This window comes from Monodelphis domestica, chromosome 2 (assembly GCF_027887165.1).
Source record: "Monodelphis domestica isolate mMonDom1 chromosome 2, mMonDom1.pri, whole genome shotgun sequence".
Lineage (NCBI taxonomy): Eukaryota > Metazoa > Chordata > Mammalia > Didelphimorphia > Didelphidae > Monodelphis > Monodelphis domestica.
Window position 1 is genome coordinate 308,977,644 of NC_077228.1, and position 21,854 is coordinate 308,999,497.

The following is a 21,854-nucleotide window of genomic DNA, read 5'->3' on the forward strand; positions in this document are numbered from 1 at the left end:
AGGTTCTGATATGTATACTATTCTGTGTTCACCTAATTACTTATACTTTCCTTCTTTATATTCAAGTCATTTGCCCATTCTGAGTTGGTGTAGGGTGTCAGGTGTTGATCCAAACCTAATCTCTCCCACACTGTCTTCCAATTTTCCCAGCAGTTTTTTATCAAATACTGGATTTTTGTCCCCAAAGCTGGGGCCCTTGGGTTTGTCAAAGACTGTCTTACTGAGGTCATTTACCCCAAGTCTATTCCACTGATCCTCCTTTCTGTCTCTTAGCCAGTACCAAATTGTTTTGATGACTGCTGCTTTGTAGTATAGTTTGAGATCTGGGACTGCAAGGCCACCTTCCTTTGTATTTTTTTCCCATCATTTCCCTGGATATCCTTGATCCTTTATTCTTGAAATGAACTTTATTATGGTTTTCTCTAATTCAGTAAAATAGTTTTTTTGGTAGTTCAGTGGGTATGGCACTAAATAGATAGATACATTTGGGTAGGATGGTCATTTGTGTTATGTTAGCTCGTCCCACCCATGAGCAATCAATGTTTTTCCAATTGTTTAGATCTAGTTTTAATTGTGTGGAGAGTGTTTTGTAGTTGTGTTCATATAGTTCCTATGTTTGTCTCGGCAGATAGATTCCTAAGTATTTTATATTGTCTCGGGTGACTTTAAATGGAATTTCTCTTTCTAATTCTTGCTGCTGAACTGGGTTGGAGATATATAGAAATGCTGATGACTTATGTGGGTTTATTTTGTATCCTGCAACTTTGCTAAAGTTGTTGATTATTTCGTTTAGCTTTTTGGTTGATTCCCTGGGATTCTTTAAGTAAATCATCATATCATCCTCAAAGAGTGACAGCTTGGTCTCCTCATTGCCAATTTTAATACCTTCAATTTCTTTTTCTTCTCTAATTGCTACTGCTAGTGTTTCTAGTACAATATTAAATAATAAAGGTGATAATGGGCATCCTTGTTTGACTCCTGATCTTATTGGGAAGGCTTTGAGTTTTTCCCCATTGCAGATGATGTTTGCTGATGGTTTTAGGTATATACTGTTCATTATTTTTAGGAAAGGTCCTTCTATTCCTATACTTTCTAGTGTTTTCAATAGGTATGGGTGTTGTATTTTGTCAAAGGCTTTTTCTGCATCTATTGAAATAATCGTGTAATTTTTGTCAGTTTGCTTGTTTATATGGTCAATTATGTGGATGGTTTTCCTAATATTGAACCATCCTTGCATTCCTGGAATGAATCCTACCTTTTATAATGCATTTCTGTTTCCATAGTTTTTTCTCTGGATGTGGATAGCATTCTTCCTCCTAAATTCCTCTAGATTGTCCTGGATTATTGCATAGCTAAGAGAAAAGTCTATTATATTCGATTGTACCAAGTGTATCAGTCTCTATATAATGTTCTGGTTCTGCTCCTTTCACTCTGCATCAATTCCTGGAGGTCATTCCAGTTCACATGGAATTCCTCCAGTTCTTACTCATTTCAGCACAATAATACTCTACCACCATCAGATACCACAATTTATTGAGTCATTCCCCATTGATGGACACACCCTTGTTTTCCAATTTTTTGCCACCCCAAAGAACATGACTATGAATATTTGTGTACAAGTATTTTTCTTTATTATCTCTTTGGTGTACAATCCAACAATGGTATGGCTGAATCAAAGGACAGGCATTCTTTTAATAGAATAATTTATAATCATATTTATTTATAATTTTATAATGAAATATATTTATATAAATAAATATAATAATGATGATAATAATTTTTGCATAGTTCCAAATTGCCTTCCCCAATGGTTGGACCAATTCACAACTCCACCAGCAGTTTATTAGTCATGGTACTACTTTAAAGAAACAAATATTTAAAATATCTCAAAAGAATAAAAAAAGGAAATTCATTAAGAACCTACTACTTTCTAGGAACTTTACTAAATGCTTTACTAATTTACAAATATTTTCTCATTTGATCCTTACAGCAACCCTAAGAGGTAGTTACTATAATTATCTCTATTTTATAGTTGAGGCAATTGAGGCAAACAGAGGTTAAAGCTTTATAGCTCAGCCATTAATAATAATTTTAACTCACAGTAATTTTAAACAAAAATAAGGAAATTAAAATTTTTGGAATATAACTCTGTGACAGGACTCAAGGGATCTATATTCCCACATGAATATAGGTGGCATAACTGTCTCATTTTGATAGCCGAACTTGGGTAAATGTCTATTAAATTCACCTCTTCTTCTACAATATCTCTTCTGTCTGTCCTCCACCCTACAATCAAACAAATAACACCAGGTTCAGATCTTTATCATTTTATACCTGAGCTATAATAATGGCATTGCTATTTTCTCAGTCTTTTTTCTCTCTTCATTTCATCTGGCAATGAGTTATAAGAGTGGCTTTCAAAACTGGTATGGTCATTTAATTTATTTACTCAATTAATTACAATGGTTTCCTATTTGCTTTAGGAACTAATTTTTATCTTATCTATTAAAAAGTTATTTTTTGAATACATTTTCTTGTGTACATATTATTAACACAACAGTACACATATTTTGTACAAAATAATTAAACATACATATATGAGATATGCAGAAAAGTTTATTTTTTCATTGCATGATATGCACATTAAAACATTTTGAGACCATTGGCCTATAGTATTACCACTCTATTCTGAGCTTATAGGTTGATGGAAAATAAAAGTTGAATTGGAGACAAACCCTGAAAAATGATTATAGAGTAGTGTTGGACAAAGAGACACCAACTGTAAGCTCTACTTTACCAAGGCAAAAGAGGACAGAAGATGTATGATTCTCTTAAAAAAACTTTTATTTAACTTAATGATAATTTCATCTTTCAAAAGTAAAGGGACTCATGAAAGATCTGGTCTTCTAGATTTCATTCTATTTGAAGAGAAAGAAATTAACTTCCGAAGTAGAAATGGTAGAAGGCTTTAGGGGAAAGTGATTGCTTTATCTGAACATTTGTGAAAAAGGAGAAGAAAATTGAACTCTGTCTAAAACGCCTTCTAAATTTTGTGGGAGATTTAAAGACATCACAGAAATGTTAGGTAAAATACCATTCATATATGAAATCAAAACCAGAAAGATGAGTTACTCCCATGAATAATTTTTGAGTCTTTAAGAAAACAACTATGATGAATCAGAAAAAGGTAAGCTCTATAGTGAGGTTGATCTGGAAAGATAGGGAACTTATCAACCAACCTGTTTGTTAAAGATATACATAAAAATGGAAGCAATGTCAAACAGCATAGGACGAATGTAAAATCTCTACAACATTGTACAAAACATATTAGCAAGACAGGTGAAGTTAAGAATAAGCTGAGTCTTAACAAAGAACCTGATGGACAGTAACAACATCTGCATTTTTGTTTTTTAAAGTTATATTGGAAAAAGAGGATGAACATATAATGAATATTGCAATGTTTCAACTTTCAAATACAGTACAAGATCATCACAAATTCATGTTTATAACTAGAAGAGAACGGAGAAGTCACTGAATCAAACAACTACTTATATTTTTCAGATGAAGAAATTAAGGAAGATTGAAATTAAGCTGAGTTTCTCAATAGGAAAATACATAATCAATTAAAAATAAGAATTTTAGTAATTTTTCAAAAGAATTTGATTTGAACTGCATTGGTAACATGAACATATAAATTTATGAAACAGAAGGTAGTTAAATATGTTCAGCTCATAATAGTAAATGTCTGAGACATAATTTGATCAAAAGTCTTATTGATTTTAAGTTTCTTGCCTTGACTTCAATGCAATATGATCAGGATGAAAAAGGAGGCAATTTGAAGGAAAACTGAATCAAAACAATTTGGTACTGGCTAAGAGACAGAAAGGAGGATCAGTGGAATAGACTGGGGGCAAGCAACCTCAGCAAGACAGTATATGACAAACCCAAAGATCCCAGCTTTTGGGACAAAAATCTACTATTTCATAAAAACTGCTGGGAAAATTGGAGGACAGTGTGGGAAAGATTAGGCTTAGATCAACACCTCACACCCTACACCAAGATAAATTCAAAATGGGTGAATGACTTGAAAATAAAGAAGGAAACTATAAGAAAATTAGGCGAACACAGAATAGTATTCATGTCAGACCTTTGGGAAGAAAATACTTCAAAACCAAGCAAGAATTAGAAAGAGTTACAAAATGCAAAATAAATAATCTGGATTACATCAAATTAAAAAGTTTTTGTACAAACAAACCAATGTAACCAAAATCAGAAGGGTAACAACAAATTGGGAAACAATCTTCATAAAAACCTCTGACAAAGGTTTAATTACTCAAATTTATAAAGAACTAAATCAATTGTACAAAAAATCAAGCCATTCTCCAATTGACAAATGGGCAAGGGACATGAACAGGTAGTTCGCAGCCAAAGAAATCAAAACTATTAATAAGCACATGAAAAAGTGCTCTACATCTCTTATAATCAGAGAGATGCAAATCAGAACAACTCTGAGGTATCACCTCACTCCTAGCAGATTGGCTAACATGACAGCTATGGAAAGTAATGAATGCTGGAGGGGATGTGGCAAAGTGGGGACATTAATTCATTGCTGGTGGAGTTGTGAATTGATCCAACCACTCTGGAGGGCAATTTGGAACTATGTCCACAGGGCGATAAAAGAATGTCTGCCCTTTGATCCAGCCATAGCACTGCTGGGTTTGTACCCCAAAGAGATAATAAGGAAAAAGACTTGTACAAGAATATTCATAGCTGCGCTCTTTGTGGTGGCCAAAAACTGGAAAGCGAGGGTATGTCCATCAATTGGGGAATGGCTGAGCAAATTGTGGTATATTTTGGTGATGGAATACTATTGTGCTAAAAGGAATAATAAAGTGGAGGAATTCCATGGAGACTGGAACAACCTCCAGGAAGTGATGCAGAGCGAGAGGAGCAGAACTAGGAGAACATTGTACACAGAGACTGATACATTGTGGTACAATCGAAGGTGATGGACGTCTCCATTAGTATCAATGCAATGTCCCTGAAAAATCTGCAGGGATCTAAAAAATACTACCCACAAGCAGAGGATAAACTGTGGGAGTAAAAACACCGATGAAAAGCAACTGCTTGACTACAGGGTTGGAGGAGATAAGACTGAGGAGAGACTCTAAATGAACACTATATGCAAATTCCAACAACAGGGAAATGGGTTCGAGTCAAGAACACATGTGATAACCAGTGGAATCATGCATAGGCTATGGGAGAGGGAAAGGGGGGGGGGGAAGAGGGAGAGGAGGAAAAGAAAATGATCTTTGTTTCCAGTGAATAATGTATGAAAATGACCAAATAAAATAATGTTTAAAAATAAAAAAAAGAGATAGAGGAGACCAACTGAAAAAGTTTCTCAGCATTTCCCCTCAACAGTTTTCCATGAACTCTGGGAAGCACCATTGTGGATAAAAACCTATGAATCTTGCCAGCCAAAGGCCTTTGAACTGAGTTAGAAAATAGAGCCCAGAAAAGTTAAGCAAGAAACAATGTCTCCAAGTAGAGGTTACCAAAAATGGTTATTCTCATATTGAGGATTATAGGTCTCATCAAATTTTCATTGCTATGGAAAGAACAGAGAGGATTTAGTAGCAGGCAGAGAAGGAGCATTTATCAAGTGATTTATATTTATTTATGTTTTTTTCCAATGTTAACAAATATAGAAAAGAATCATTTAATAGCAATATGAAGAATTACAAGAAGGATCACATAAAAATCAATAGAAAAACTGATGAAAAGTGACATAATGTATTAGGAAAAATGAAAAAAAATGTTATTTTAATGAGCAAGTTCTTCACAACAAAGGATATTGGATCAAAACTCTCCATGGAAAGAGAAAGTATTACAGTAAATTCCACTGTTTCCCAAGAAATAATTTCCAATTCTTAATTCCCAAGAACCTTGAAGATGATTATAAATAAGAGAACAATGACAATAACAAACTCAGTGAACAGGGTAAATAAAGTTTTAAAAATTGAAATTAATTTTCTTGAGGAAAAGAATCAGTCAGTTTGAATAATAGATAATTTAGCATGTATAAATAAGCTACTCCAAAAAGCACTGGGTAGTTGGAAGAGAAGAAAGCCAAAATCGAAGCAGAAGAAGCCAGAAGTAAAGTGAAAATTAATTTAAGTCAAACTATAAATAGATTGGAGAATATATGAGAGCTTTAAAATAAGAAAAATTTTAAAAAGAATTATATACTAAGTAATTATACATTTTAAGGCTTTGTAACTTCTAGGAAAATTATCATAAAAGCTCATTAACACTGTAATTTAGAAAATCATGTAGGATGACTATTCATAAATATTGGAAATATGTGGAAAATGCAGATTGAGAAATCTACAAAATAGATGCATAAAAAGAAATTAAAAGATCCAATATTCCAGAATCAACATACTAAGACTTTATCAACATAATATCAGAAAACATACCATAGTCCTGTGAAATGTATCTCTAGTGAGAGTGGGAAATTTTCAAATTCCAAAGAAAATCAGTGAGAGTAGCACAGGGAAAAATGTAATGCAATGACCAGAAAAATGAATGTCTTAAAACTTGTAAAGTTGAGCCCAATTATATTTTCTAGGGTAGTGGGAGATATTCAGCAAAAAGGGATGAAATATATATATATATATATATATATATATATATATATATATATATATATAGGTTGTAAGAGAGGAACTGGACTTAATCTGCCCACAGAACAGAAAGAAGCAGATCTGACAAGCTGGAGAATTCTGCTGGAATGGGGGAAGGGCAGGAAGGAGAGAGAATTCTGGGAAAAGGGGAGGAAGTGAACTGAACTGGATAGTTGACAGGATTCTTCTCCTCTCTGAGAAGCTACCATCACTTATCTCCTCCTGTGAAAGCTTGCCCCAATACCCCAAGAAGACAATCAAGTGAATAGGACTAGAAACTGTTCACCAGAACAAAGATTGCCTACAGATCCCCTAAAGTCCTGGACTAGTTACAGCTGCCAAGGCAGGTAGAGCCAGGACTTCTCTAACTGACCCCAAGGAGTCAGACCAACAAAGTCTGAACTGCCAGACTTTTGGGAAAAGGGGTTTCAGTTAAATCTAGGGACCTCCTGCTCCCTCTTCCCTTCTGCCTCATCCCTAAATTCATCCGGCCTATCCCTTACCTTGTTCTCTTAGAATAAAACAGTTTAATAAGAACAAGTGACTGACTCCATCACATGTAGAGAGAGACTTGAAGTTGGGGGGAGGGAAGCGGCATCTCTCTCTCCAGGGAGAGGGAAGCTAACTGCAACAAGTTTGTTTAGTCAAGGTCTCTGAGGGAACAGAAGTTAAGGTCTGGAAAGGCAATTAGAGTGGAGTTGTCAGGGAGAGCTGAGAGGGAAGACAATCTATCCTCTCCCTCCCTCCCTCTGTCCCTCCCTCTGTCCCTCCCTCCCCCCTCTCTCTCCATCTCTCTCTCTCTCTCTCTCTCTCTCTCTCTCTCTCTCTCTCTCTCTCTCTCTCTCTCTCTCTCTCTCTCTCTCTCTCTCTCTCTATTTCTCTCTCTCCCTCTCCCTCTCTCTCGCCCTATGTCTCGACTCAACTCCATCTTTACCTTACTCTGGTCCAGACCGAGTAGGGAGGAAAGACTCCGTTCTCTCCCTAACCTCATATTGCAGTTATATTACAAGGTGAATTAAGTAAACCTGTCAAAGAGAATGATAAATATATTCACCTACTAATGAAAGAAAAAAAATAATGTTTTTATGTATCCAAGCCTAGACAAATAAATTAATGCTTTCTTTTTCTAGTATGAGCTGTGATGTTGGAAATTTTTCTTTGTTTTTACTTTCTTTTTAGAAAAGAAGTTTGTATATTTTGTGAAAGATTTTTAGAACACAGGAGCATTTAGGGCTAAAGGCATCTAAGCAAAAACTGATAGAGTGGTTAAAAATATAAAAGAAATTGAACTAAAAATTCAGAGATAAAAAGACAAAAATCTCATTAATCAACCAATAATTTTGTTGTTAGGATCATACAAAGGAATTCCTCTCAAGTAGGAAGAGGGAAGGTTTTAGAGAATAGGGTATGGCCAAAAGCTAGACAGTACTTAAGAAATTGAACAGATTGAGGATTTTCAGTTGCACCTTCCTGCTACTATATTGGATGTAGTGGGAGTGTAGAGAGAAAATATGGTCAGGCAGGTAAAAGAGAGAGGACAGAGGAGAAATATATAGTTCAGGTAGCATTTCAGAGCAATCTTACAGATATTGTAAAGAATGTAACAGATCTTGCAAAGATCTTGTTTTCCTTTTCCCCTAAGAGTCTAAGGGTGTTTAAACCTAAAGAAAAGAACACTTAACATGATTTAAAGCAAAATAATCTGAAGGGCTTTTATTGAAAACTGGGTATTTTGGCTTTCCCCATATTGAGAAAATTTTTAGCAATTGACAGAAATTTTGGAAAGATGAAGATTAAACTTCAAAGTGTAAGAAAAAAAGTTCATCACAATTAGTTATCCAAAAGTAGATAGCTTGCATTTGGAGATATTCAGTTTTCTCGCAGATTTTAACAAAGGTCTGACTACTGTGAGGCCCCTTCCAATTTTCATATTCTATGATTTAAGAAATATTAATACTTATTAGACCAAATAACTCTCTTATAGTTATTGGTATTTGGGAAAAAAGATTTGGGAGAAAAGGGAAGGATCATGGGAAGGTACAGTCCTCAGTGATACAGTTCTCAGATGAGAAAAAGGAAAAGAACTTTCAGTTGATTGAAAGAGTGTACATTTGTTAGAATAGAAAACAAAAGAACTATTACCTTAACATACGTACAAGAAATCAGAGCTTTAAGAAAATCCACACTGAGACTAAAGGGATACAAGGCATTAAGCATTCTGAAACATTGTATTAAAACTGCTGGAGGCTGTCCAGTTCTCTAAATCAAGTGCCACATGTTGCTGGCTTTTATTCTTGATAGCAATAGAATAAGAGATGATGGTGATTACATTTCAATAGCCCAGGCATGGCTTATCTGAGTAACACACATGCAGGACTGCATAAAGACTGGCATTACAATTTAAAGTCCAGCTCAAAACTCTAAGCCAAAGAGGATTATATGGTATTATCCCAATCATTAAAATCTCCTAAAGAGGTATATAAAACATACAAAGCTATAAATGGCTTCACAATTATTATTTGAGATTAATATATCTCAAATGAGTCTATACTAACATATAGATAAACAGGGAATAATTGAGCAATACAAATAACATGCACTTAAAATGTGGATTGAATTAGTTAAAAAGAGAAAGGAATAAGGAAACAAAAAATAATCACAGTAAACTTTCTGAATTTGGGCAGCAAATACAGATTTTTGAATCATGTATCATGTTGACAAATGAATATCAAAATTTCCATAAGAAATTATGCTGTTGTTTATTTTAGGGGATAAAAAAACATTTGTTTTGGGAGAATTTAATTTTGTTGATTAACATCTCACGATGCCTATTAAGCCATTTAGAATAACTATAATAGCATGCAGCACTAGTAAACCTTTTCGTGAAAGACTTTTCTGTCATCCTTCAAAATGCTTGATAATGTAACGAGTTATTCATAGTTCTTTGGGACACCAGAATATCCATCAAGACTGCACAAACACTATCACTCCAGTTTTGTCTTCAAGAAGACATTTCTACTAGGTATAGTAAAATCTTGGTATTAAATGGTTTCAGAACTCATCAAATTTGGTATTTGATGCATTTTAATGAGAAAAAATTGTCATGGCATTTGACATTTGCTTGATACTCCACGAGTTTGCTAGAATGTGAGAAATTGTGTTTTCTTCAGGTGAAGAGGAAGTAAAGAAAGACAACCTCACTTTAATATTCAAGGAAATGTGTGCAAAATGGATGGAAGTGCAAAGCCTTGTTGAAAAAAAAAAAAAAACAAGACCCTAATTGAACCTTAACAGGCAGAATTGTAAATTACCAGGCTATTTCCTATGTTAGATGACTTCTGAAACACTCTCTTCCTCAACTTAAGCTCCTTAGGTCAGGGATGGTGAACCTTTTCAAGACCAAGTGCAGAAACTGCAAACTTCTTGCTACATGTTAGCCTCCTCACTTACATCAGACAGGAGAAAGAAGAAGTGCTCTCATTGGGTTGCTGGGCAGAAGGGAAGGTGATGTGAGAAATGTTCTTAGGCCAATGTGGAGAGGGGAAAGGAGCAGCCCCCTCAGGCAAGTTTCAGCAGATAAGACAAAGGCATACCAACACAGCCTTTGACAATCAACTCCTCTCAATACAGGTAAAGTTAAGTTAATATTATTTTATTTAACCTAATTATTAATTTTTTAAATTCATGTCTATGTACTATTAAATTTATTTAGTAAAATACAATCCCAATAATGCAAATAATGTCTTATAAAAATCTGGTTTTTTTCCCCCTGGGTGTCTAGAACAGATTAATTCGATTTACATTATTCTATATGGCAAAAAATTCATTTGGTACTTGACCTGCCTTCTAGAACAAATTTTTTGTGCATACCAAAATACTATTTGTAAAGAGAAATGGTAATCAAAGATTGGTAAAATGGACCTATTTCTGGATCTACATAGTTTGTTACTATGACAGTCATCTTTATCTTAACTTCTTTCTCATTCTAAACTTGAAAGTAATCCTGAAATTTCATTTAGCAAGTTTGGATTGCTGAATCATAGTTCATTGATCCAACACAAGTTATTACCCATCAAATGATCAAATATTCAATTCTAGTAATAAAAAAAAAATTGTTAAGTATCTACTATGTACCAGGCACTGGGCTCTTAGCTAAAGATAAAATACTAACACTAATAACAACCATCCCAATAAGTACAATAATAAAGCAAGTTCTTATCTTTAAAGAGGTTTCATGAAAGAGAAACTGTTAATATTGAAAGAAATAAGAAGATGAATAAAATAATTCACTAACAAAGGATTTTTAAAAATTTATTTAATTAATTGATTTGGAATATTGTTACATGGTTACATGATTCCTGTTCTTTCCCTCCCTTTATACCCACCCCTGTAGCCAATGAGCAATTCCACTGGGTTTTTTACATGTGTCATTAATCAAGACCTATTTCCATATTATTACTATTTGCATTGGAGTGATTGCTTAGAGTCTATATCCCCAATCATATCCCCATAGACCCATATGATCAAGCAGTTATTTTTCTTCTATGTTTCTACTCCCACAGTTCTTTCTCTGGATGTGAATAGTGTTCTTTTTCATAAGTCCCTCAGAATTGATCTGGATTACTGCATTGCTGCTAGTAAAGAAGTCCATTACTTTCGATTGTGCCACACTGTATCAGTCTCTGTGTATAAGGTTCTCCTGGTTTTGCTCCTTTCGCTCTGCATCAATTACTGGAGGTCGTTCCAGTTCACATGGAATTCCTCCAGTTCATAATTCCTTTGAGCACAATAGTATTCCATCACCAACAGATATGACAAATTTTTCAGCCATTCCCTAATCAAAGGGCATCCACTCATTTTCCAATTTTTTGCCACCCCAAAAAGCATGGCTATGAATAGTCATGCACAAATCTTTTTCCTTATTACCTCTTTGGGGTATAGACCCAGCAGTGGTATGGCTGGATCAAAAAGTAGACTGTCTTTTAGTGCCCTTTGGGCATAGTTCCAAATTACCCTCCAGAATGGTTGGATTAATTCACAACTCCACTAGCAATGCATTAATGTCCCAATTTTGCCACATCCACTCCAACATTTATTATTTTCCTTTGCTGTCATTTTAGCCAATCTGCTAGGTTTGAGGTGATACCTCAGAGTTGTATGATTTGCATTTCTCTGATTATAAGAGATTTAGAACACTTTTTCATGTGCTTATTTATAGTTTTGATTTCTTTATCTGAAAATTGCCTATTCATGCCCATTGCCCATTTATTAATTGAGGAATGGCTTGCTTTTTTGTACAATTGATCTAGACCCTCATAAATTTGAGTAATTAGACCTTTGAAAAGGGATTGTTAATTGTTCTACTGTTATTGAAAACAATTTGGAATTATGCCAGAAAAGGTTATTTAACATTCATATCTTTTGACCCAACATGCCTACCACTAAGTATGTACATACCAAAAGTCAAAGGCTAAAAAAAAGTTCAATACATATAAAAATATTTATAGTATCCCTTTGAAAAGGGGAAAAATAAAAACTAAAACTGAAAATGGGAGTCTGTTGTTTGAAAAATGGTTGAAAACATTGTTACATATAAATTGTATATATATATATAAATAAATAAAATAAATAAAAAACTTAAATTCTTAAGTTAAGATTTTTTAATTTAAATTTAAATACTTAAATTTCTTAAGTAACTAATTACCTACTGTGTACCAAGTAGTAAGTTGAGGAATATTGACAGGGATCATGATATATTTATCTATCTCTATATACATAGACATAGATAGATAATAAAATTTTAAAACATAATTGAAAATAGTCAAATGATTTAGTCATTCTTGGAAATTACATTGATGGGCAAAGGGCTTCTTTGTGTTTCATAAATGTGCTCTGTTATTTATCATTAGCCATATGCAGAAGAACATAACTATTTTTCTACTTTATTTAGAGATTGTCAGGAGTTCAAAGTAATTCTCACCTTTTCATGACAATACTTTTCTATGAGAGAAGGTTTCATACAATTCTTATGACAGAAAATGCTATATATCTTCAACTTTTGAATGACTTTAAAACACTTTGAGAACAAATAAACAAGGAAATTAATCCTAAATAAAACAAATCTTTCTGCTACTGGCAACATCCAGAATCTAATTCAATGCTGATTATGCACTTTAGGTAAGGATAGAATTCTATCATTTTGTATCTGATTCTAGGATCAGATGAAAAGACATTTCTATCTTTCTCTCTTTCTTTGCTTCTCCTTATGTCTCTATCTCTCTATCTCTTTCTATACCTTTTTCTCTGAGTCTTTAGGTGTCTGTCTCTCACTATCTCTTTGGCTCTTTCTGTTCTGTCTCTCTCTACCTCTCTCTGTCTCTCTCTCAACTTACAGTCAGGAAGGCATGAGTTCAAGAGGTAGCCCTGAAAAACACACCTGCAGTCTGTATCTGGGAAAGTAGAAATATCTTCTATTTATTTAGCTTCCTGCCTTACTCTGTTTCTTTGTAAAGTTTGTAGGTATCTCCCTCCTTCCCTTGCCCTCCCATACTAGAAAAGGAATCATTTGACAAATATGTGTGTAGGGGGGATAGGCATAAAAACACTTCTTTCTTATTTCTACTTATCTATTCTTTCACTGTAGGTGAACATACACAAGTCCTTTTTCAAACAATATTTCTATTGCTCTATATAATATTTGCTTGGTTCTCATTTTGCTCTTCATAATTTCATTCAGATCTTTCCATTTTCTAAATCAACCAGTTCATCATTTCTTTTAACTTATGAAGTTTCTCCTTTAGGAATGTAGATGTCATGATATTTAAGTCCTATGTGTTTAATATTCATATTACTTCATTGTTTATGAATATGTAATTTTCTTTCTTTTCCCTTTAAGTTATGTCAATTTTTACTTTTGCTTTGTCTAAGATCATAATTGCTATCCTTGCTTTTTTAACTTTAGTTGTAACATAGTAAATTTTCCTCCAACCTCTTACCTTTACTCTATGTGTATCTCCATTCTTAAAGGAGATTCTTGAAGACAGTATATTGTAGGACTCCAGTTTTCAATTCACTCTGCTATCTTCTTAGGTTTTATGGATGACCGACCGTTCATCATTTCTTTAGGTGCATTAGTATTCTATCACCATCAAATGCCACAACCCAGTTAACCCTTCCCCAAATGATGAATATCCCCTCAATTTCTACTTTATCACTATAAAGAAAGCATCAATAAATGTTTTAGAAAATATAGGTTATTTTTCTTGTTCCCTGGTCACCTTAAAGAGAAAAGAATATCATAATAACATTGCTGAGTTATAAGGCATATGATTTTTATAGTGCTTTGGGAAGAATTTCAGATTGTTCTCCAAAATGGTTGTATCATTTCACAGTTCGACCTAGAGTGTATCAGAGTCCTACGTTTTCCATATCTCATTTAAAATTTTTCACTTTACTTTCATTGTTCAATGATATCATTCTTTCTACGATAGTATGAATGATCTCTGAAAGCCACAATTTCAGGTTTTCAGATTCAATGAGCAAAACAAATTAGCTCAGACATAAATGAAGTTGGGATATGAGAAATTAATAATTCCATTCATTTCAAATCATCAGACATTTAGGAGGGACCTACTATGAGAAAAGCATTGTGCTAAGAACTATGACAGAAATATGTAAAACAAAACTATCTCTGTTACAATAAGTTTATATGTTATTGAAATTTTAACAACCAATAATTCCCCTGATGATTTTTCAAACTTGTATCTTACTGTTATTAGATGAATTACCACTGGAATATTATTTGGTTTAAGAAGTGCTGAGAAAAATGCCTAGGCCTGGTAATTTTGTGGCTTTCATTAGGTTTCTATCTTATCTGCATGGTTGGCTGCACTGAGTAGCCAGTTATTCATCTTCATAAAGTATCCTTTTCTTGACAAAGATGCTACAGCTTAAAAGATTATTTCCCATGCACATAATGCATTCTAATTTTTCAATCTTTTTACAGCCATTTCCTGTGTGGTTTTACACACTGATGATTTTTGCCGGTTAAGATCAGAATTTAGCAGGTAATTTTAGTCAAACTGATGTACCCACCTCTTCTATTTGATCATATTACACCCACCAATATCATTTTTCTTTATCATTTTCTAGCAATTAAGTGCTGATGTACAAATTTCTTTTCTTTTTCATGTTAGTTTATTCTTTTAAACCTTTCTACCCTTCACATAGAACTATCATTCTTAAGTCAAACTCCCCTTCTCTATACTTCCTTCCTCCCCAGGAACCTTTTAGTCTGTCATTCTTCTTCCTACTCAGCACTTAGAACAGAGAAACAGAGGAACATCCAATCAATATAATGAAAATAAAATACTACTTCTTTGGATTTTATTTTTTTTTCCTTCAGAAACTCGCAGTGTAGTCAGAGAAATTATTTCATTTGTCACTGTTAGGAAGTGAAGAGGGGGGAGAAATGGGCATTATTCTCTTGAGAGCAGGAAGGTGAAGGAGAAACATAACTGCTAGAAGAATTACCAAGCTCATTAGGGCAGCTGCCAGAATATTATCCCAGGTGTTTTGGCTCTCATTTTTTTTGGACTACAAATTGCTTTGGTAGTCAGGATATTAGATTTGTGGAGAGTTGTCTAATATCAGCAATGTAGGTCTTAGTGATGTGTAATGAATATGCTACAAATCCTTCAGGAGCAGAGAAAATATTGTGATGGTTGAAATTACACAAAGCCCTAAAGCCAAATAAAATGTGGATGACTGGTCTATAATTCTCACCCAGATAGGCCATTGAACCTTGTCCATACTCTGAAATTTTTATTTTGGTTTTATAATTATGGGAAATTAATCATGTCACAAAAATCAGAGAAGATCGAAATAAATAACTTTAATTTAATATGACACATGTACATGTAGAACTAAACAAAACATAAAAATAAAACCACGTTTTATTAATCATGATGCAATTGTGTATGTTTGTATGTGGTTGCATATGTTTATGTATGTGTTGTGCATGCTTGCATATATGTATATGTTTATATCCATTATGTATAATGAGGTGGTAGATAGTGAGTTCAAATTTCACCTCTGACACATATTTGCTTTGTGACACTGGGCAATTTTCATCATCTCTCTATAGTCTAGGAAACTCTCTATGTTTAAATTGAGGAAAAGGTACTCCATTTGTACTGGTAGAGGTGGTTTATTCATATAGGAGATTCTTATTCCAATGAAATTACAAGTGTAGCCTCTATTTTTTAACTTGATGTTCATGAAAATCATTGTGTCATAAGGATCAATAGCAATTGCAGAAGACTCAGGATAGAACAGGTTACCAACATCCAAATGGAGACGCGATGAACTCAGAGTACAGATTGATGCATGTTTCTTTGTTCCATGTTAAGTTCGAATTTGTTTTATTTGACTATACCTGTTTGTAATGGACTATGTGTTTCCCCATTGTGGGAAAGGGGATTGGGAGGAGAAGATTTGGAACTGAAAATAAAACAAAATGGATTAATAAAAAGACTACTCTAATGCTATAATGGTTAGAATATTGGCCTTAGAGTTACCACAGTTCCAGTTGTGCTTCTGAGGCATATTGGCAAAGGGAAAGAGGACAAGTTAAATTTTGGTCTCAGGTAACTCTCTTTTCTATTTTTAACTTTTATTTTCTATATTAAAATATATATTAAGAAGAGTGGTAAGGGCTAGGCAATTGGGATTAAGTGACTTGCTTCTGGTAACAAAGCTAGGAATCATGTAACTTTCTAGGATTCTAAGTTATATATGAGTTGCTGATTTCATTTTTTCAGAAGAAAGATTTTCTCTAGTGAGAATTACTGATATTGAAGAAATAAAGGAACTACATAAAAATAACATCACAAAACAACAGAAAAAATAACAAAAAAACAGAAAAATAACAAGGATTTCTCATATACCTACTATTTGTCAGACACTGGGGCTAGAAGAATAAAGAACATAACAATCATTTCATATACTGCTTCCATTCTAATGGGAGAGGACAAGTACAAGTATAAAACACTGTAGTATAATTGTAAAGTGGATAAATGAAAATTCAATTAAATTCAAGTCATTTTAATAGGGAGGACACTACAAGTGGAGGAACTAGGAGAGTCTTAAGAGAGAAAATGGTGCTTGAATTGTAACTTAAAGAGAGGGATATTATGATTTAGCAATAAGGGATGGAGATTCCAGGCAATACAAAGGCACTGAGGAAGGTAAATAGAGTGTGATGAATGAAGAACAGAGAAAGCCAGTTTGGCTAGATCACAGTGTGAGAGAGAATAATGTCCAGCAAGACTTCAAAGATAGAATAGGGACAGTTGGTGCAGTGTTTTAACTTTAAAGAGATTTGTGTTTTATGCTAGAAGCAAAAGGAAGTCATGTGCTCCAATCTGCACTTAGGAAAATTACTTTAGGAGTGGTGTGTAGGGTGAATTGGAGTAAGAGATGCTAAAAGAAGCAGGAAAGCTATGAGTTTGATGAAATGATCCAGGGGAGAGAGAATGAAGGTCTGAAATAATGTGGTAACTATATGAGTGGAGAGAAGAGATGAAATACAAAAGATATTATGAAAGTTTAAATGGCAAGATTTGTTAGATTATATATGTGCAGTTAGAGAGTTTGGAGTTGAAGGTACTATTGCTGAAGATTTGAACCTAAGAGACTAGGAAAATGGTGGCATCTTCTACAGAAATAGAGCAAATTAGAAGAAGAATGGATTTTGGTGGAAAATGTATAAATTCAGTTTTGAAAATGTTGTGTTCAAGCTATCTCCCAGGCATCCATTTTGAACTGTCAAAAAGGCAACAATTGTCTATGACTGAAGCTCATGGGTGAGACTGAGGTGGGATAATCACATGTATATGTGTATATACATACACATATAAACACATATGTAAACTTCTATGTATGTGTCTATTCATATAGATATATATATATTAATTATATAATTAACAGATGTAGGCATATATAAATTGAGAACAACTCTAATATTTTAAAGATACCATCTCTGTGACCATAAGACCAGTCCCTTATTCTTATAGTATTTCAATTTTCTAATTGGTGATATTAACTAACTGACCCAGTTTTCATGAATAAAGAACACTGTAAAACTTTAAAAGTATCAAAGAAATATTGTCAAAATTATTATTATACAGAGAATGTGACACAAGAATGTGAAATACACACACAAGCATATAAATGAAGGGAAACCCTTGATCTATCTTGACTTTTCAAAGTTCTCCATTGGTATAGTATATTTCTTAAATTATTTTTCATAGTTCAAGGTAATATCTTCTTATTGAATAAATCAGGATGAAGAATAAAAGTGAAATATTATATTTTAGCAATAATGATAGTAGTAAGACTAGTTAGGGCTATCAGTTAGATCTATAGGACCATAGATTTGGATTTGGGAAGGATTTTTTTATCATCTGATCCAATAGCTTCATTTTACAGATGAAGAATTTGAGAGGCAGGAAGGTTAACTGAATCACCCAAAGTCACAGAGATATTAAACTGTTGAGGGCTTAATTGAATTGTAATTTTAAAAAAGCACAGATTAAAAGGCATTTGTGAGGTTGTGAAGTTAAACTTCATGAAGAAACTTAGACATAGAGAGATCATGCTCTGGCCAAGTTCACCAGATTGTACTTATTAGCATTGGTTTGTGAACCCATATCCTCAGACTTCAAATTCAGTGCTCTTTCCTCTATTTCAAGCTATTTACCTATCTTCCATACTAATAGTCCATGTGATATCTTCTCTCTTAATTCAGTGTGCCAGATACTCTCATTATTTTACCCCCATCTCTCTACCTAATTTCTTAGGGCAGCATAAAGCAATTTCTTTATATACTCTTTCCTTCAGACAGAAGCCCATGGAATCAGCATCTTGCCTGTTCTCTCTCACCAATCTTTGCCATCAGCATTGCTATAAATAGCAACAGTAGGTCTGAAGCTACAGCAGGCTACCCCTGAAGACTGCTCAGAAGCAAACTGCCAGTGAAGCATGCAGCTGCTTGATTCTTTTGAAGGAACTGGCCATATGGTGCACAATGGACTTGGGCTTTGAAGAATTCTTTGTGCTGCCATTTCATTTCCTCGAATGCCTAAATAGTAATTTTTGTGTTATACAAAATATAAATATATTTCCTTATACTTTGTTCCCTAAATTTTTCCAACATTGACTTTTTTTCCTCCCTATGTTACCAACTTAAAATGTCTGCTCATTGATTAGATAATAGAAGATCTATCACCACACAGAGGGCAAACACTGGAGTTGTATACATGTACTCTCCAGAATAAGGCTAAGTGAGAGATGGAATATAGGAAGTGAGAGTTCTGACGAATAGACTATCACTAAGAGTTCTGCCAAATTTGTGTGTATTCTTGCTTCATTTACATGCTGTTTGAATGGCTTTTTTGTTAACAAAATGAAAAGAAAGAAAATAAAAAGTATCTTCCTAAACTCTTAGATTTCAGTATTTACAGATTGTATTATGCCATTCATTAGCTACCTAAACATCTCCCTCTCTAATTGTTATCTTTGGGGCTAAAACTTGCTAACATTCAGTATTTTATATCTGTCTTGACAAGTCAGAGCTGATCAGAGAGTTTGGTTTTGCCTTTAATGCCTTATTTTTCCCCTCACTCTTTCTTATCACTTATCACTCACATTTATCAGGACAAGTAAAGAAAAGGGATTGTGTTGAAATAGAGTATAGGCTTTTTGAGCATAAGAATCACTTGGACTTTTTTGATTGCTCTCAGTGACTAACTGGGTCCTTAGTATAATATAAGAAAAATAAAATATCTGATTACTGATTATTTTTGGCAAGAAATATTCTGACAATTTTTCAAGCATGAATTTTTCCCCTTAGGAAAGAAGGCACAGTTTTTGACATAGGTTTGAGTTTGTTTTCTTTTTTTTTTTTGGTAAAAAATATATGATTCACCAGGATAATCTCTCAGGGGGGTTCAGCAAGTTATAATTCTATGCTTTAGTTTAACAGAATATTTTATTTCAGCATGACCTAAATGCAGGAAAGGGGCTAACTTCAGAATATGGATATTGGAGTTTTGGTGGTTAAAAAATAGGACAAAGAGACCAGAACACGTCACTAGCAGTGGATCCAGTGCAGAGGTACAAACTTCAGCCATATAAAGTTATTTCTTCTAATAAGCCATTATTCCATGATTCATCATTGGGCATTATTTTGTTATTCCTTTTTTGCTTTCCAAGAAATATATAATGCAATTATGAATTGTTGTTTTGAAAAATTAATTTGCAGTTTTTCTTTACCTTGTAGAAAGGTAAAATCCAATCACTAAAAGCACAGTCAATTGATATATAAACAAAATAAAAGATAATCAGTGATAAATGGGGTTAAAAGGAAAAATGGGAACCTAGCAAATTAAACTTAATATAACTTCAATAAAAATAACTTTTTACATGCCAGATAAGCAAACATTTATTCATGTACTTAATGTATTCTTCAAAAGACAATCACAATTCATGTATTACAAATGTCGTAAAACTGCCAAATTAATTTGTATAAATCCCAGAAGTCACACATTTCTATTTGTACAAGGAAACAGAGGACTATTCCAAATTCTGTTTTAGAATAGGTGAAAGAAAAATACATTCTTACTCTGTGGGTAGAATATATAGAAGTAAATGTTATACAATAGAATATTAAGTGATGAATATAAGATGTTACTGTGTAACAATTCCTCATTAACTATGAAACAAAGTCTGTCTATCAGGTGGGCACCAACTGTCACTACTTAAAGAAACTTTGGTAGGGCTGAATGACCAGAGGTGGAGGGGAGAGGCAAGCCATTTCTGAAAATACTTAAGGATAGCATATCAGAGAAACCATGTAAGATTACTAATAAATTAGTAAAGATTAGTAAACCAACATTGCTCTTTCCAAATTGTATAAGGATGACTGTTCTCTAAACTTTAGAATGATTTGTCCCTGTGTAGTGCCTGGGTACAACTTCAAATACAGATTTCATGAAAATAAAATGTTTACCCTTGAATATGTTTATCAATTCAGGGCCAATTGATTAGGGGGAAAACAACTTTATTTCATTTCCATTTCATTTACTAATGGTTCAAGGGAAAAATAACTAAACTACTTTTAAGATATTCCATGGTCAAAAATAAAATTTGCAATAATATAGTTATAGGTTGCTTTCTAAATCACTCATTACCACTAATTTTTGAAAATACATTTGGGAAGAAAAACTTCCTAAAGCAGGAATTTATTGAAGGGCTTGAATTTTTAAAAAGCAAAAATTTACTGTTACTTTGTGAATCAATAAATGATAACAATGAGAAAGGAAAAATAGATAACTAATGCAAAATCTATAAAAGTTGTCACATTTCCAGGCTTACTTTTCTCTTGGGGGGAAGGGTATCAGACTAGCTCAAGTATTTTGAGAAAGCAGTCCGTTTCTCTTGGATGTGCAGATAAGTATTAGAAATTGCTTTAGGTAGGAGGATCAAAGTGAAATTGAGCAAAGAGATGAAAATGGGAGAAGGCTACAATGGAAGTGATTATGTGATATGATTGAACAGTGCAAAGGGATCTAGGTAGGGCATTAGAGAAAATGAACCCTGGGAGAAACAGTACAGAAAACACAGAAAAGGACAAAAAGATTAAGTAGTGATCTGTACACAGGACTAGAAAAAAAAGTAGAGGAAAGTATGTGTTTGGGGAAGTGAGATGAATGATTGTGTTATGGGCAAAGGAGATGTCGGATAACACAGAGAGTGGGCTCAGAAGGAAGAATGAGAGACTCAAAGTGAGAAGCTCAGAGCAGCAATGTAAATTTAGCAATTCACATGACATTTAACATTCTCTAGGTGGTAAATAAGAAAATCAAGAGTTCAGTACCTTTGTTTTATCTCTCATTGATCCTTTCCCCAGGATAGACATTTTAGCACCTGTCTCTTCCTGTAGCCTCTTCAAGGAGTTTCCTCTTGGTCCGAGCAATTTCCCCACAAAATTGAACTAGGAAACAAAATCAATAAAATACCTGTTTTAAGACAGAGTAAAGAAACAATTTGCAATAAGAATTAAAAAAAAAACTCCATATCATTGTGAAGATGCTTATTTTGGTA

The 21,854-nt window shown here is 33.7% G+C and overlaps 1 protein-coding gene across 1 annotated transcript in view; it reads right to left on the bottom strand.

Moving 5' to 3' along the window:
- The window catches only part of KHDRBS2 (KH RNA binding domain containing, signal transduction associated 2), an 811,868-nt gene that overhangs the window by 438,710 nt on the left and 351,304 nt on the right, over window positions 1-21,854 (bottom strand). The window contains exon 3 of the mRNA XM_001364943.4: window positions 21,628-21,744. Coding sequence (XP_001364980.1) covers window positions 21,628-21,744 — 117 coding nt within the window. The remainder of the gene's footprint in view (window positions 1-21,627; window positions 21,745-21,854) is intronic.